The 14,048-nt window shown below is 33.4% G+C and overlaps 1 protein-coding gene across 9 annotated transcripts in view; it reads right to left on the bottom strand.

Annotated features, from left to right (window-relative positions):
• Positions 1-6,061: 6,061 nt before the first annotated feature.
• The window catches only part of LOC18444822 (endoribonuclease L-PSP family protein), a 33,947-nt gene continuing 25,960 nt past the window's right edge, over positions 6,062-14,048 (bottom strand). For 2 of the 9 annotated variants that reach the window (XR_016044718.1, XR_016044715.1), the window contains 3 exons: positions 7,955-8,141; positions 6,669-6,775; positions 6,062-6,464 (listed from right to left, as the gene is read on the bottom strand). Coding sequence is in view for 2 of the 9 variants with exons in the window: in XM_011628990.3 (XP_011627292.1) it covers positions 6,681-6,775 (95 nt within the window). In the remaining 7 variants the exon portion in view is untranslated. Of the gene's footprint in view, positions 6,776-7,954; positions 8,142-14,048 lie in introns of all 9 variants that reach the window. The other 7 variants (XR_016044717.1, XR_002282772.2, XM_088852211.1 and 4 more) reach the window with 5 other exon arrangements.

The following is a 14,048-nucleotide window of genomic DNA, read 5'->3' on the forward strand; positions in this document are numbered from 1 at the left end:
ATGAGTAAAACACTTTTTAGTTTATACCTCTTTTCTTCGTAGAGGCTAATAAACATATTTAATGAGTATGAAGTTGTAACAAATGATAGATACCTTATAACAAATAAAAAGCAAATTAGAAGAAAATGTCACAACTAAACAAGAAGTTGAGAACACAGATATCAGTAACAAACACAAAAAATAACCTTAAAAAGAAATAAATTTTTTCTCATATTCATCACAAAAATATATTTTTATATAAAAAACATATATAACATTAAAAACAATCCAACAAGCTCACCAAAAATATATAACATTAAAAAGAAACAAATATTTTTTTCTCATATTCATCACAAAAAAATATATTTTTGTAAAAAAATATATGACATTAAAAACAATCCAACAAGCTCACCAAAAAATATATAAAATTAAAAAAAGAAGATTATTATTATTTTTTTCTCATATTCATCACAAATTACATATTTTATAAAAGCAAAACGTAATTTTATTAAAAAAACAAATTTTTTTTAAGAACCCTAAAATCGAACAAAAGAACACAAAATTTAGAGTCAAAATCAACCTCAAATCTTTCATTTTCTGAACAAATTGATATGGGGATATGATAGATACTTCAATTAAGATTCAAATGCCCCAAATTTCATGAAAATTTATTCACTATTGAGATCTTTATTAAAAATATTGCGGAATTTTCACGTCACGAAAATTTCAAGAAAAAACGCAGCAAAACAAATCGATATAAAAACATTTAATCAATAGTAAATCAAAACAACTAGTTTATTTGACAGATAAGGCCTTTATGATCAAACTTTAGTGATCAATTCGATAAAAATCGATCAACTGATTGATCAAAAATCAATTTGTTTGAATAAAAATAGTTCTTCGAGCAACAGTACTTCGGGTCCAAACCTCAAATCTTCATCATTTTGGAAAAATTGAATTATTTAAACGTTGAATCCTTCAACAATCAATCAAATCCCTCCATTTTTATAAAAATATATGAGGTATTAAAGCTGCATTTGATAGAATGACAGAAATATCTAATTTTCAAAAATCCCCATTCAATCCGCCAATAACTCTTTGTTTTTCGACTTTTGATTCAATAATAGATGATCTATAGAAACTTTATGGTGTATAACATCAATATTTGACCAAAAAACAAAAAAAACTACAAAATTGAAGAAAAAAAAAGCTGCAAAAACCTGTTCTAAGAAAAATAACGAGCATGTGTTAAATGACGACCGTTATTTGATGCGTTGTAACATACGAAAGCAACGGTAAATCGGACCGGTTAGGAAAACCGGCCTGTTTTGAAGAAAAACCGCCTGTTTGACATTGAACCTGCCGGTTTTGGTCTCGATATTTTTTAGAGTGTGTCGTCTTACCTGGTGTACCTTAAAACCGGCCCTAACCAGAATCGCCACCCCACCAGTAGCGATCTAACTGGCCGGTTCCGGTTCTAATTGGCCGGTTTTACGAACACTGATACACACATATATATACACACACATATACACATATATATATACATTCTTAGAATGGACTCCACAAACATACGCACATATATACCAAAATCAAATAAAACTACAAATTTGTTGAGATTCATGAAATAGTTTGATCAAATGCCTAATATGCTATATAATATGGCTCATAAGAATTCCTATAAGTCCCTCCAAACCCTTCCAGCAAAACGTAAGTAACCGCTCGTATTTCCTATAAGTCCCTCCAAACCCTTCCAGCAAAACATAAGTAACCGCTCGTATATAGAGAGAATCGGGTGGTTCCGCCCTATAACATCAAGAACCGGCAGGTCTGACATCACACTCCACCTCACATGCGCAACATCACGTGTACACGTGGGACAAAATCACACCACCTCACATGCGCAACATCACGAGTACACGTGGGACAAAATCACACGTGACACGTATCACACGTTGGATTGCCTCAACGGTTCCACGTGCGCATATATCATTATAGTACGTAATTATTTATATAGCAAGTTGAATACCCATCTTTCGATGTGGGATACTTTCGAAACATCATTAAATAAAGACGGAATTTAAATATATACTATTAATAGGCAGCATATTATTACCTGTGGCGAGGAGGCGTGATGGTTGTGACCTCTGCTCTCTTCTTTGATGTCCCAAGGTCGAATCCCCTTGGGCATTACATATTAATTTTTGTTGTATATAGCGGTTAAATTATTTTTGTTGTATAATTGTTTTTATTGTATGGCATAAAAAAATGAAAAATAAAAAGTTTATTCTGTTTGAAATCTCTCTCTTTCTACTAATAATCTCTTTCACTAAATTTATTCTAAAAACCTAAAAAATTAAATTTTTGAAAAATGTAAGTGTTATTTCGAAAATCTGTATGAATTTTATTAATTTCTACATTGACAACCAAATTTTTTATTTTATTTATTAATTTTTACATTATAAATCATGTAATGTATTATTTTTCTTACAGTTGTCAATAATATATTTTAAATTAGATAATATTATAAAATATTTCGAATTTGTTATTATTTATATAATAAAATAATTATAAACTGTAAACTAACAATTTTAATTTCAGTATATAATATTATAATTAGTTAGGCTGTAATAATTTTGGATTATAGTTAGTTAGATTGTAATAATTTGGTTTTTTTAGCCAATTAAGGTTTTTCACCAATTTGAGGTTTTGGTGGCCTTTTTTTCATTGATTTAGTCTACTCTTTATTATAGTCCATGTATAATTATATATTTTATCCATGACAATTCTGTGATTTTTCTTTTATGTGATGTGATGGTTAATATAAGTTTATACAGGGAAAGAGCATCTCAATATTCACAAATTGATGAAAAAAATGAAAGTTAATAATGTAATACCATCATTTCTTATTGGATTCATGAAAGAGAACATTTATAATGAATTTTAATAATTTTTTTTGGAATTTTTTTAAAACTAAATCTGACCGATTCGGCCGATTCCCTATCCGGATCGTCAATTCACCGATCCGGATGGGTTTTTAGATTGTCCGATCTGAGGCACCGATCTGTTTTTTTAAACCACTGCTTATATCATGAAACGTCACAACCTTGTTATAACAATGAGGCTTTTACAAAAGGGTGGTTTGTAACAATGAGGCTTTTACAAAAGGGTGGTTTGTATAGAGCCTACGCTCTAAACAATCAAATTACAGCTTACCTTCAAATGGTGTCGAGAAATGTGGTTTCAATTTTGAAAATCATTATGTAGCCTTAAAATATATTTTTATATTTATTAATAAATTTTAAAGTGTCAAAAACAGTATAAATCAACATATCTATGAAAACTTGAAAATTGACGGTCCAAAAATACGTTACAAAATACATTGTTTCCAGAACTTACAATCCATTTTTTTCTCATGTCTATACATTTTGATGTCGAGATGATCAATTTGAAGATATTTGGGCATCAAAACAACCTCTTCTGGTAAAATTTTTGAGGTAGGCTCAAATTTGATTGTTTAGAGCCTCGGCTCTATACAAAATGTCCTTTGTCGATTGTGTATTATTGATTCCATTAGTTTTTTGTTCTCTCATTAAAATAAATTTTATTTAGGGAAAACTCCCCAATTTCTACTTTTTAGGCATCCTCCTTTAAAATTTAATATAGTTTCTCTCGTTAAAACTTAAAAATTTTATATAATTTCTCTCTCTAAAATTTTTAAGATAGATTCCCTCTAAAAAAAATTAAGCAATTTATCTCTAAATTTTGATATAATTTATTTCTCTAAAACTTTAATATATTTTCTCTAAAGCTTAAAATTTCAATCTTTAAAAATTTTGAGTCTCTAAAAATTTTCAAGTACTCTCTCTAAAACTTAAAATTTGAGATATTTTCTCTTTAAAATTTTTTAGTTTCTCCCTAAAAATTTTCAAGTACTCTCTTTCTAAAATTTGATATGGTTTCTCTCTCCAAAATTTTAAGATACTTCTCTTTCTAAAACTTAAAATTTGAGATAGTTTATATCTAAAAATTTTGATATAATTTCTCTTTAAAAATTTTGAAAAATTCACTCTAAAAATTTTCAAGTAGTTTCTCTCTCTAAAATTAAATATAATTTCTCTTCAAAATTTTAAGATACTTTCTATCTTTAAAACTAAAAATTTGAGATTCTCTTTCTAGATAGTAGGAGTTTTTCGGCAAAATTAATTGTATTTGATAAAGTCAACTGCTGCGATGTGAGAAAATACAGAGCCACAAATATTTCCCCAACTCGAGCAATACGGTTCTATTTTCATATGAATTGGCCAATTTAGGGTAAAAATTTTTACCAAGAGAAAAAATTGATATGTATTTGTCAAGTACCAAATGTGCGTAACATAATATTCACATGAAAACATTTTTCATGAAAGTATTTTCATACCAATCGGAAGGAGATAATTTCATTGAACTAGAAGGAAAGACAATTTTATTGTGGGAACTTTTGGATATTGAAAATATATTATCTGTGAAATATATTACTAACGTAATATATTACCTGCAAATGAATTGTTACTATTTAGATAGTATCTAGATGCAACTTGGAAGATACATGTCTACTGTTTGGCTATATCTGAAAAAAATATGGGAAATGCATTACCAACACTTTACCGGCACTTGCCTATAAACTATCATTCCTTTATTTTCTTTGTCACAAAATTCTACCGAAATACGGAATTAAAGTCATCATCACATGATTCCAAAAAAAATTTCTAATAATAACATTATCACCATTCCAAAAAGATTTTCTAATAATAACATTATCATCATTCCAAAAAGATTAGCTAATAATAACTTGTACCATTCTAAAGTCACAATCATACAATATCTTACTTATTTTGCATGTCTTTGGCACTTACATGAAATCACATGTCTTCTAACATTATTAGACTTTAGTTTTAACATGATAAACAACAAATTTATGATATACCAAATTAAAAATCTTTATAGTATAAATTAAAATTTAATTAGTAAACTAGAAAGTTTGGTAATTACAGTAGAAAATTTTAAAGTATTGGAAGAAATACCTTGTTTCAATTGAGCTTCTACTAATCTCTTATGAAGATTATGTTAGATGAAATTTTTTATTATAATTGTGTTGTATAATTTCTTATGTTGAGTGAAATTTTTTATTATATTTGTGTTGTAATTTCTCATTGATTAAATATGTTAAAGAGAATGGATATGCTAATGAGAGAGGGAGAATAGAAAAAGTACAGTTGAGAGAGTACAGGAGCTTAAAAAAATACAGATGTGACAAAGGAACTTCAAAATATCGGGAGCTTAAAAAATTATATATACATGAGATAAAAGGACTTGAAGAGAGAGGGGAGAGAGGGGCAAGCTTAGAGAGAGGGAGGGTGGTGCACATATACAAACCGAATAGACTGGTTGGCATTTTATTAAACTGATATTAAAAATTACCTGTCAAACGTGTAATAGATTTTTCACCTTTCACCACACATAATGTGTTTCATGATTTTTGAAGAAATCTCTAATAATCTCTTTTCATTTCCTTATCATAAAGTACACCCAAACGATGAAAATATCATATTTCTTCATAAACGATTGTCATGTAATAGATTTCTAGGTAGCTTTGAAGAGTATCAACCTTCAGAAGGTGTTTGAGAGAGAGAAGGCAACAAGTGGTGGCTGCCACATTGAATAAAAAAAAAAAGAAGAAAAAAAAGATATTTACACTAATGTTACCTTGAAATATTGTTAATATATCAACTTTTTTTATATTCATATTCTTATTTTTTTGTTTCTATCTTTTTACAAAATGCCTTGGCTTTAGATGCCACTAAAATAGAAACTTTGAATATGTGATGAGTTTTTACTCTGGACTTTGAAGATCCAAAATCATTTCAACAATACTAACTTCATAATATAAAGTCCTAAGTCATTTTGACAAAACTTGACCTTACGAGGACATGAGCGTATCTTTCTCAAAAAACAAAGACTAGGTCAGCTCAATTGGGCTTTTCTAGGACAAACTTCAAGGATTCAAACCAGTGCTTCTAAACCCAAACTTCCACCCCACATATCCATGTCAAATCACCATTCTATATTGCTCTGTATTGGTAATCCAAAAAATATTAAAAATAGACAAATAACAAAATTGAATTGAAATAGGAGTTCTTAGGTTTGGATTTTCTTTTTTGGAAACACCGGTTGACAGCCCGACCTCCCTTAACCGATATGTTTAGAACAATCTAATGCTAAGAGCCAGAAAGATCGCACTATCCCACAAAATAGAAAAATGGCCAGCTCTAGTCCACATTTGCTCCTTGCAGTCTCTCCACCACTACACCTTCATTGCTGTAATAATGGGAAAGAAAGTACAGAACCAGTAACTCAAATACCAGAGTGTTAAAAATCTAGGATGACATTGGAGCCCACTATGCCTCTGTTTTCTTGTGCCAATTGAGCAGAGCCATCAAGGGAACCTAAACGTTCAGAGTCATCAGTATGCATCACTTAAAACTACATACAGTCTCATTTTAATCATTAATCCATTTCATGTGCAAGCGTTGTAATACCCTTCTCATTCACTGTTAGTTCGAGGCAGCTAAAGACAAGTGGTAAACAAGGGGGGGGGGGGGGGGGGGGGGGGGGCTGCTAAATAGAAAGATGGGGGTCAGGTGGCCCACCTCTCTATAGAGCTAAAGAGCGGCAATGCATTCGATCTCAACCTTGGCATCCAATGGAAGAACGGCTGCCTGGTAGCAGGTACGTGCTGGATGGGGTGCTGGAAAATCTGCAACACATGAAAAATGACGAATCTCCATCATCTTCTGACATTCCACATTTTCTCTCTTTATTCAAGAAATTATCAATTACACACAAAATCCCAGGTTATGAAAATACTACTTGATTATCACATACAAGATCATTTCAAAAAAGGCAATTGTTCCCACAAAATAATTATGGCATTTGCATTGGGGTTTGATAGAGAACAACCAAACCCATGAGCTATAATTACACATTTACCATTTCCAGAATGCAGTTTCATCAAATATCATTACCTCCAAAGGCTATACCAAGAACTAGAAGATCTTAAATGCATCTCCAAGGAAATATGGATCAGTGAAAACATCAAACGAACACAGGATATCAACATTAACAGCATCATTGACTGGAAAACAGACGACATCATCACTTCTTTAAAATGGTGTATATTGTATGACTAAATAATTTTATCAAGTTCAGGAACAAGGCAGGATATTTCCAAAAGATTTAAAGGTAGAAGTCAAAGGTCATCCAGGGGTTTTGAGGTGTGGTTGGACCTGAAACTTGTGCAAGTATCAACGCAATAATAACAGAGATCCAAGAAGAGAAAAACAAGAAAGATGACAAGGGCAATGACTAAAAAGAAAAGCGGGACCCATAAAAGACGTTGATATATTCTAGAAATTATGAGAACTTGAAATTCAAGAAACGAGGAAATTTGGGCAGTGAAGCAGTGCAATAATAGATCATTATCAAACATGGTGTAAGAAAGGATGGCAGAGGAAGATTGGTGTAAGCCGATTGACAAGAATAAGAAAAATCAGATTTGAGGCTTCAAAGTTCTAAACTAAAATAAAAGGCGAGAGCTTTGCAGGGTTCCAAAGCCTGTGAAGTTGGTCACAAGGCTAGAGGGAGACATGAAATCATAGACAACACATCGTGCCTCAAATGCAAGGGGAAAAAATCTCAGTTTGTTATATCAATGAGGTTAAAAAGTAAATTTGATGTAAGAATGTCCTGATAGTGGAGCAAAAAGTTGCGTGGAATAGGAGAGATGCTAACTGTTACAAAAACTTCCATAAAAAGGGACATTTCCTCTTCAGTAAGTTCCATTAAACACAGCATTTTTTGACAAGTTGTCTTAAACACTTTGCAAGGAAGGCAGCTCACAGACATTGACCATTTCACCAGCTCAACATAAAATTACCTTTTTACATGATGATCTGGGAGGAATCCCATATGTACGTCTCCTCTATTTGCTCTTACAGACCAATGCTTGGAGATAGTCATCATACCGGTGTCAAAACTCTGAACAGATAAGTAAAATACCAAATACCGAAGCTGCAACTATATCGCTAATCCAAAGCCATGTGCATCCTAGCTGCCTGAATTTTCTGGATAGGAAGGAAAATTATGCAAGTTTAATAAGGCCACTCATAGGCTAAACCAGTTTTAGAGATGTATTTAATCAACATAGATACACAATTTAACATGAGCAATCACTGTCTCTGAATAAGAAGAGTGGAAATGACAGTTCTTAGTCACTCTTGTTGACAATGTTTCTGAGTCAATTCCCTTTTATTTTTCTTGATGGTTTGTGTTTTTTACTCTATCTGAACTCCAAAACAGAACCTAAGTAAGGTGTTTGATAACAAAGAACTTGGACCACTCAAGAATTTATTGGGAAGTGAAGTGACACGTTCCAAGGCATATCCATCGATAAGCTAAACCAACACCCACTGCCAAATCAACAACTTTTCAGATATACAGGACTAAATCTTGCCTACTTGAAGGAGTTGTTAAGTTTGTGAGGCCCTAAAAGAGGCAGTCAATAATTCTGAGGACCAGAAGTCAAGGTTTGAAACTCAAGACAAGAGCTTCATCTATAGAATCAGACCACCATCTACGTCCAAATAAAGAACGTTTAAGATACCCGGGAACCTACAAGAGGCTGGTGGGCATACTTATCACCTGGCGTTTGCTAGATCATCACCTGGCGTTTGCTAGATCACCTTTTTCATATGTTGTACTTCACCTTTGAACTACTTCAGCAATGATCTCTGCAGGTGACACTGAAGTTGATGTTCATCTTAAGGTGTCATCCATGTTTCTTCTATTCCTACATTTCAATAGAACAAGCCAGATTGTGTTCAATTGCGGTGTTCTCATATTCTTCTATGCACATCTATCATTGCTATTAGAGCCTGGATTATGCTATTGAGATTAATTTTTATTTACACTGTTGACTGGGTTAATCTATAATCCGTACTTGGATTAGTATGCTCTGCGCCTGCCTAATTAATTCAGGATCTCTCGCATCAGAAAACAAAGTACGTATTATAAGGTTAATTTAAGTGATGCCATTCCACTGTCAATACTTTCTGAGGTTTACATGATAGGAGCTCTGAAGTCAGCGAGAAGGCCTGGAAAAGGAGTTCATACTTTGTAAACTATAAAAGGAAAGTTAGCCTCAACCTATTTTTACAATTACAAACAACTTTGTAAAATCTTTTTCAAAAATGGCAGATGAAAGTGTCTCAGATACTCCTTCCCTAGAACTTAATTCATCTTCTAGCCCAGATTTAGCACCCATGTTTTCAAAACAAGAACACCTTTTTGAAATAACCTACACTCCTGCAAACTTTTCAGAAACTCAGTCTCAATTAATTAAACCTTATCATGTTTATGATAAATCTAGTTTAAACTGGACTAAACGAATCAAGAAACTTTGTGGGAAAAAAAAATCCAAAAGCCATTAAAGAGTATGTCCAAGCTTCTTCTTTTGACCAACACCAATTTCCAGCCACCCAAGCTGAACAACAGTATGTTACCATTACCCTTCCTAAAAACCTTTTCCCTCAATGGCTTAAAGAAGGATATACCCATAGCCATTTTGGAGCCATTAAACTAGCCCTAACCTTTCATGGTAGGAAAGGAATGGAAGCAGTAACCAGAATTGCTTTGCTAGACACCAGATTTCTAGAATATCAGCATACTTGCATCAGTACAGTTCAAACAACTCTAAATGCTGGTACCATTTTTGTTACTTTCTTTCCAAACTTCAATATTGCTATCAAAGACCCTCATTTGAGTTCTGTTTTTAAAGTTCAATTACAAATTACTGGAACCAAACAAATTGAAACTGCATCTGTAGCCACACTCCATTATCAAATGGTGTACAGGCTCCATAACCATGCATTTGATATTGTCACACCATTACTCCCTGAATGTGAAAATACTGCCCTATTCATTAAAGTTGATAATAACTCCCAGCCTGTTTGTCACTATATCCCAAGACAGATATCAAGGGAACGGTTGCTTGAATTAATTCCATCCACTTGGGTTACAAATTAAGAGAATTTACACACCCAAAGTCAAGCTGTGGTACAGTCTGAGTCTAGAATTAACAGGATGCCAGACGGAACAGTCCAAATAAATTTTCAGTCTTCTTCAAGTAATGATCAAAATCAAACCAGAGAAATATTCCCTACACAATTTCAAGGACTTCGTTTTTAGAAATTTGATCTTACCTTGAATTGCTAGTATAGACCAGCCCAAGACCTTAGAAACTGTTAGACAAAAAATTATTTCTGATTGTTGTGCTAATTCTCATTCTTAATTCCTGAAAAAGTGCACCAATCCACTCTGGAGAAACCAGAACTTCTATGTCAAACTCCCATTCAAGAAAAATAAAGACATCAACCCTACAAAAGCCTCCCACAGAGGATTAAATCCTGATTTGTTAGACCAAGCTAAGCAAGAAATTCATGATCTGATAAAGGAAGAATTAATTGAACCAACCAGTTCTCCTTGGGCATGTGAAGCCTTTTATGTGAATAAAAAGAGCGAAGCAAGTTTGTGGAAAACTTAGATTGGTTATCAACTACCAACCTTTAAATACCTTTCTTCCAAATGATAAATTCCCTCTACCCAACCAGATTGCACTGTTCTCTCAGATCTCCCATGCTCACATATTTTCAAAATTTGACTTAGAATCTGGATTTTAGCAAATTGGAATACATCCTGATGATAGACCAAAAACAGCTTTTTGCCGCCCAAATTATCATTTTCAATGGACAGTTATGCCCTTTGGTTTGAAAAATGCACCTACTTATTTTCAAAAAATCTTGACCACCATTTTCGAACCAATCTCAACTCAGGCTTTAATATACATAAATGACATCCTTCTATTTTCTCCTGACCTAGAAAGTCATGTTCTCCTTTTAGACAAATTCCACTCCCTTTGTTGTAAATACGCTATCATGCTCTCTGAGAAAAAATGTGCATTTGCCACATCTGAAATAGATTTTCTTGGTATGCACTTTCATAATAATATGTACAAATTACAACCCCATATAGCCAAACATCTGTTAGATTTCCCGGACACTCTTTCTTCTGTAAAAAAAATACAGCAGTTCTTAAGTATTGTAAATTACATGTCCCTTTTATTATTAAGATTTCTTTGTTTACCAGTCCACTATATCTTTTGTTAAAGAAAAAAGCACCACCATGGACTAAGAAACAAACTGAGTGTGTTCAAGAGCTCAAACGATTATCCAAAATCTTCCTTCTTTAAAAATTCCTTCTACAGGAAAAAGAATTTTGCAAACTGACGAATTTGATGAATTTTGGGCTTGTATTTTGCTTGAAGAAATTGAAAAAGACAAAGATTTGTGGATATAAGAGTGGAAGATTCAAAGATTCTGAACTCCATTACCATTCTACTTTCAAAGAAATTCTTGCTGTTAAAAGAGGAATAGAGAAATTTCAATTTCACCTTATTGGGCACAACTTTCTTGTAGAAATGGATTTGTCTGCCTTCCCTAATATGCTGAAATTCAAAAACAAAATACTTCCAAACCCCCAGTTATTACGATGGTCAAACTGGTTTTCCCAATGGAATTTCGAATACAAGCACATTTCCGGGAAAAATAATGTTTTACCAGACATGTTCTCAAGAAAAAGACTTTATGAAGAAACCCTTCTCCCAGTTATTCCTTTTTTGGGTGTAATCATCAGCATTGATAATAATGAACAAGATCTCCCTAATGAAATTTATGATGTTATCCTTAGGAAAACTATGGACTCCAGAAATGATGACATGCAGCAAAAAATGCATGAAATAGTAACCAGAAAACATGGAGATTGCTTTCAAGGAATTCGATGCCATCATTTCTATCTCTTTTTCAGACCAGGCACTACTACATTATGCCAAAAGAAGCTATTTGCTTTTTCTGGTATCTTACCTAAAACCACCATATATGTTTCAACTTCCATGTACGAAAACTCCTATCCTACCTTAGACATTGCCATTTTTTCCAATGGAACAATTACCAACACCCTAATCCCAAAGCCTTAAATTTTTATAAATTCCTAATCAAACATTACCATTATAACCAATGGTTTGAATCTTTTGATTATCCCCTTAAACCTTACATTATCATAAGCTTCCATCAAGACCTTAACCCTCAAATTTATCCTGAACATACCTACTTTACCCAACATCCTCTCATACAAACCATTGGATGGTATGATTCTAATCTTCTACGTTTCTGACTATTTCAGACCGATTTATGGAAAGACTTAAAGATCATCATGTGTTATATTAATAGAATCCAGCCAGAATGGATTCCTGTGGATGTCTATACGGGAATACAATATGGAACGATGAAACACCCAAAGGAGCAGCTTTACTACATCAGCTTCATTTATGGCTTGCAGATCACCCTCCTCCGGCGGAACCAGAGGACAGCTCAAGTGATGACACATACATAGGGCCATCTCATAGCCCATCTAATCCTTCTTCACCCAGTTATGACTCTGATGGATACCCTCTCGATCTTTATCCTGATACAAATTGACGCTGAAGTCGCATGTTGAATGAAGCCGTACAAAATCTGAAGCCGCATGAGCACTGTTTTGTAAGCAGCACTGTAGCAGCACTGTTTTGTCGACAGCACTGTAGCAGCACTGTTTTGTTGGCAGCACTGTGGCACCGACACCTGTCACCTGTCACTGTTTGTCACTATTACCTGTCACTGTAGATAAAACTTTTTACTGTACAAAGGCCACCTGTCCTGGCCACCTGTCTCCTTTTAATTTCTTTTGAAGTCCGGATTTCAAATCCGAAGTCTATAAATAGCCCTTCGAGGCATTGTAACCGGCAAAGCGCTTCTAGAGCCTCTCAGCCTGCGTGGTCTTTGGTGTGCTTTAATGGTGTGCTTTCTCACTCTCATCTTCTGCCACTCTTTCTTTTATGCCTGGAAGATCTTTTCATCTCTCCGTAAGATCTTTCCATCTTTTCTTGTATCTTGTTTATCAAGTTATTAGACTTTGGTGTGCATGTGTGCATGTTTGTTCTATTATCATATTACCCCTATTGATATTATTTTGCTTTTGTTTCTATTGTGTGAACTTCAGTTTCTTGTATTCTTCTATGCACATCTATCATTGCTATCAGCGCCTGGATTATGCTGTTGAGATTAATTTTTATTTACACTGTTGACTAGGTTAATCTATAGTCTGTACTTGGATTAGTATGCTCTGCGCCTGCTTGATTAATTCAGAATCTCTCGCATCAGAAAACAAAGTACGTATTATAAGGTTAATTTAAGTGATGCCATTCCACTGTCAATACTTTCTGAGGTTTACATGACAGGAGCTCTGAAGTCTGCGAGAAGGCCTGAAAAAAGAGTTCATACTTTGTAAACTATAAAAGGAAAGTTAGCCTTAACCTATTTTTACAATTAGAGTCAACTTTGTAAAATATTTTTCAAAGATGGCAAATGAAAATGTCTCAGATACTTCTTCCTTAGAACTTAATTCATCTTCTAGCCCAGATTTAGGACCCATGTTTTCAAAACAAAAACACCTTTTTGAAATAACCTACACTCCTAAAAAGTTTTCAGAAACCCAGTCTCAATTAATTAATACTTATCATGTTTCTGATAAATCTAGTTTAAACTGGACTAAACGAATCAATAAACTTTGTGGGAAAAAAAATCCAGAAGCCATTAAAGAGTATGTCCAAGCTTCTTCTTTTGACCAACACCACATTCCGACCACCCAAGCTGAACAGTATGTTATCAGCACCCTTCCTAAAAACCTTTTCCCTCAATGGCTTAAAGAATGATATACCCATATCCATTTTGGAGCCATTAAACTAGCCCTAACCTTTCATGGTAGGAAAAGAATAGAAGCAATAACCAGAATTGCTTTGCTAGATACTAGATTTCTAGAATATCAACATGCTTGCATAGGTACAGTTCAAACAACACTAAATGTTGGTACCATTTTTATTA

Source organism: Amborella trichopoda, chromosome 11 (genome assembly GCF_054954075.1).
Source record: "Amborella trichopoda isolate Santa Cruz 75 chromosome 11, AtrichopodaSantaCruz75HAP2 v2.0, whole genome shotgun sequence".
NCBI lineage: Eukaryota > Viridiplantae > Streptophyta > Magnoliopsida > Amborellales > Amborellaceae > Amborella > Amborella trichopoda.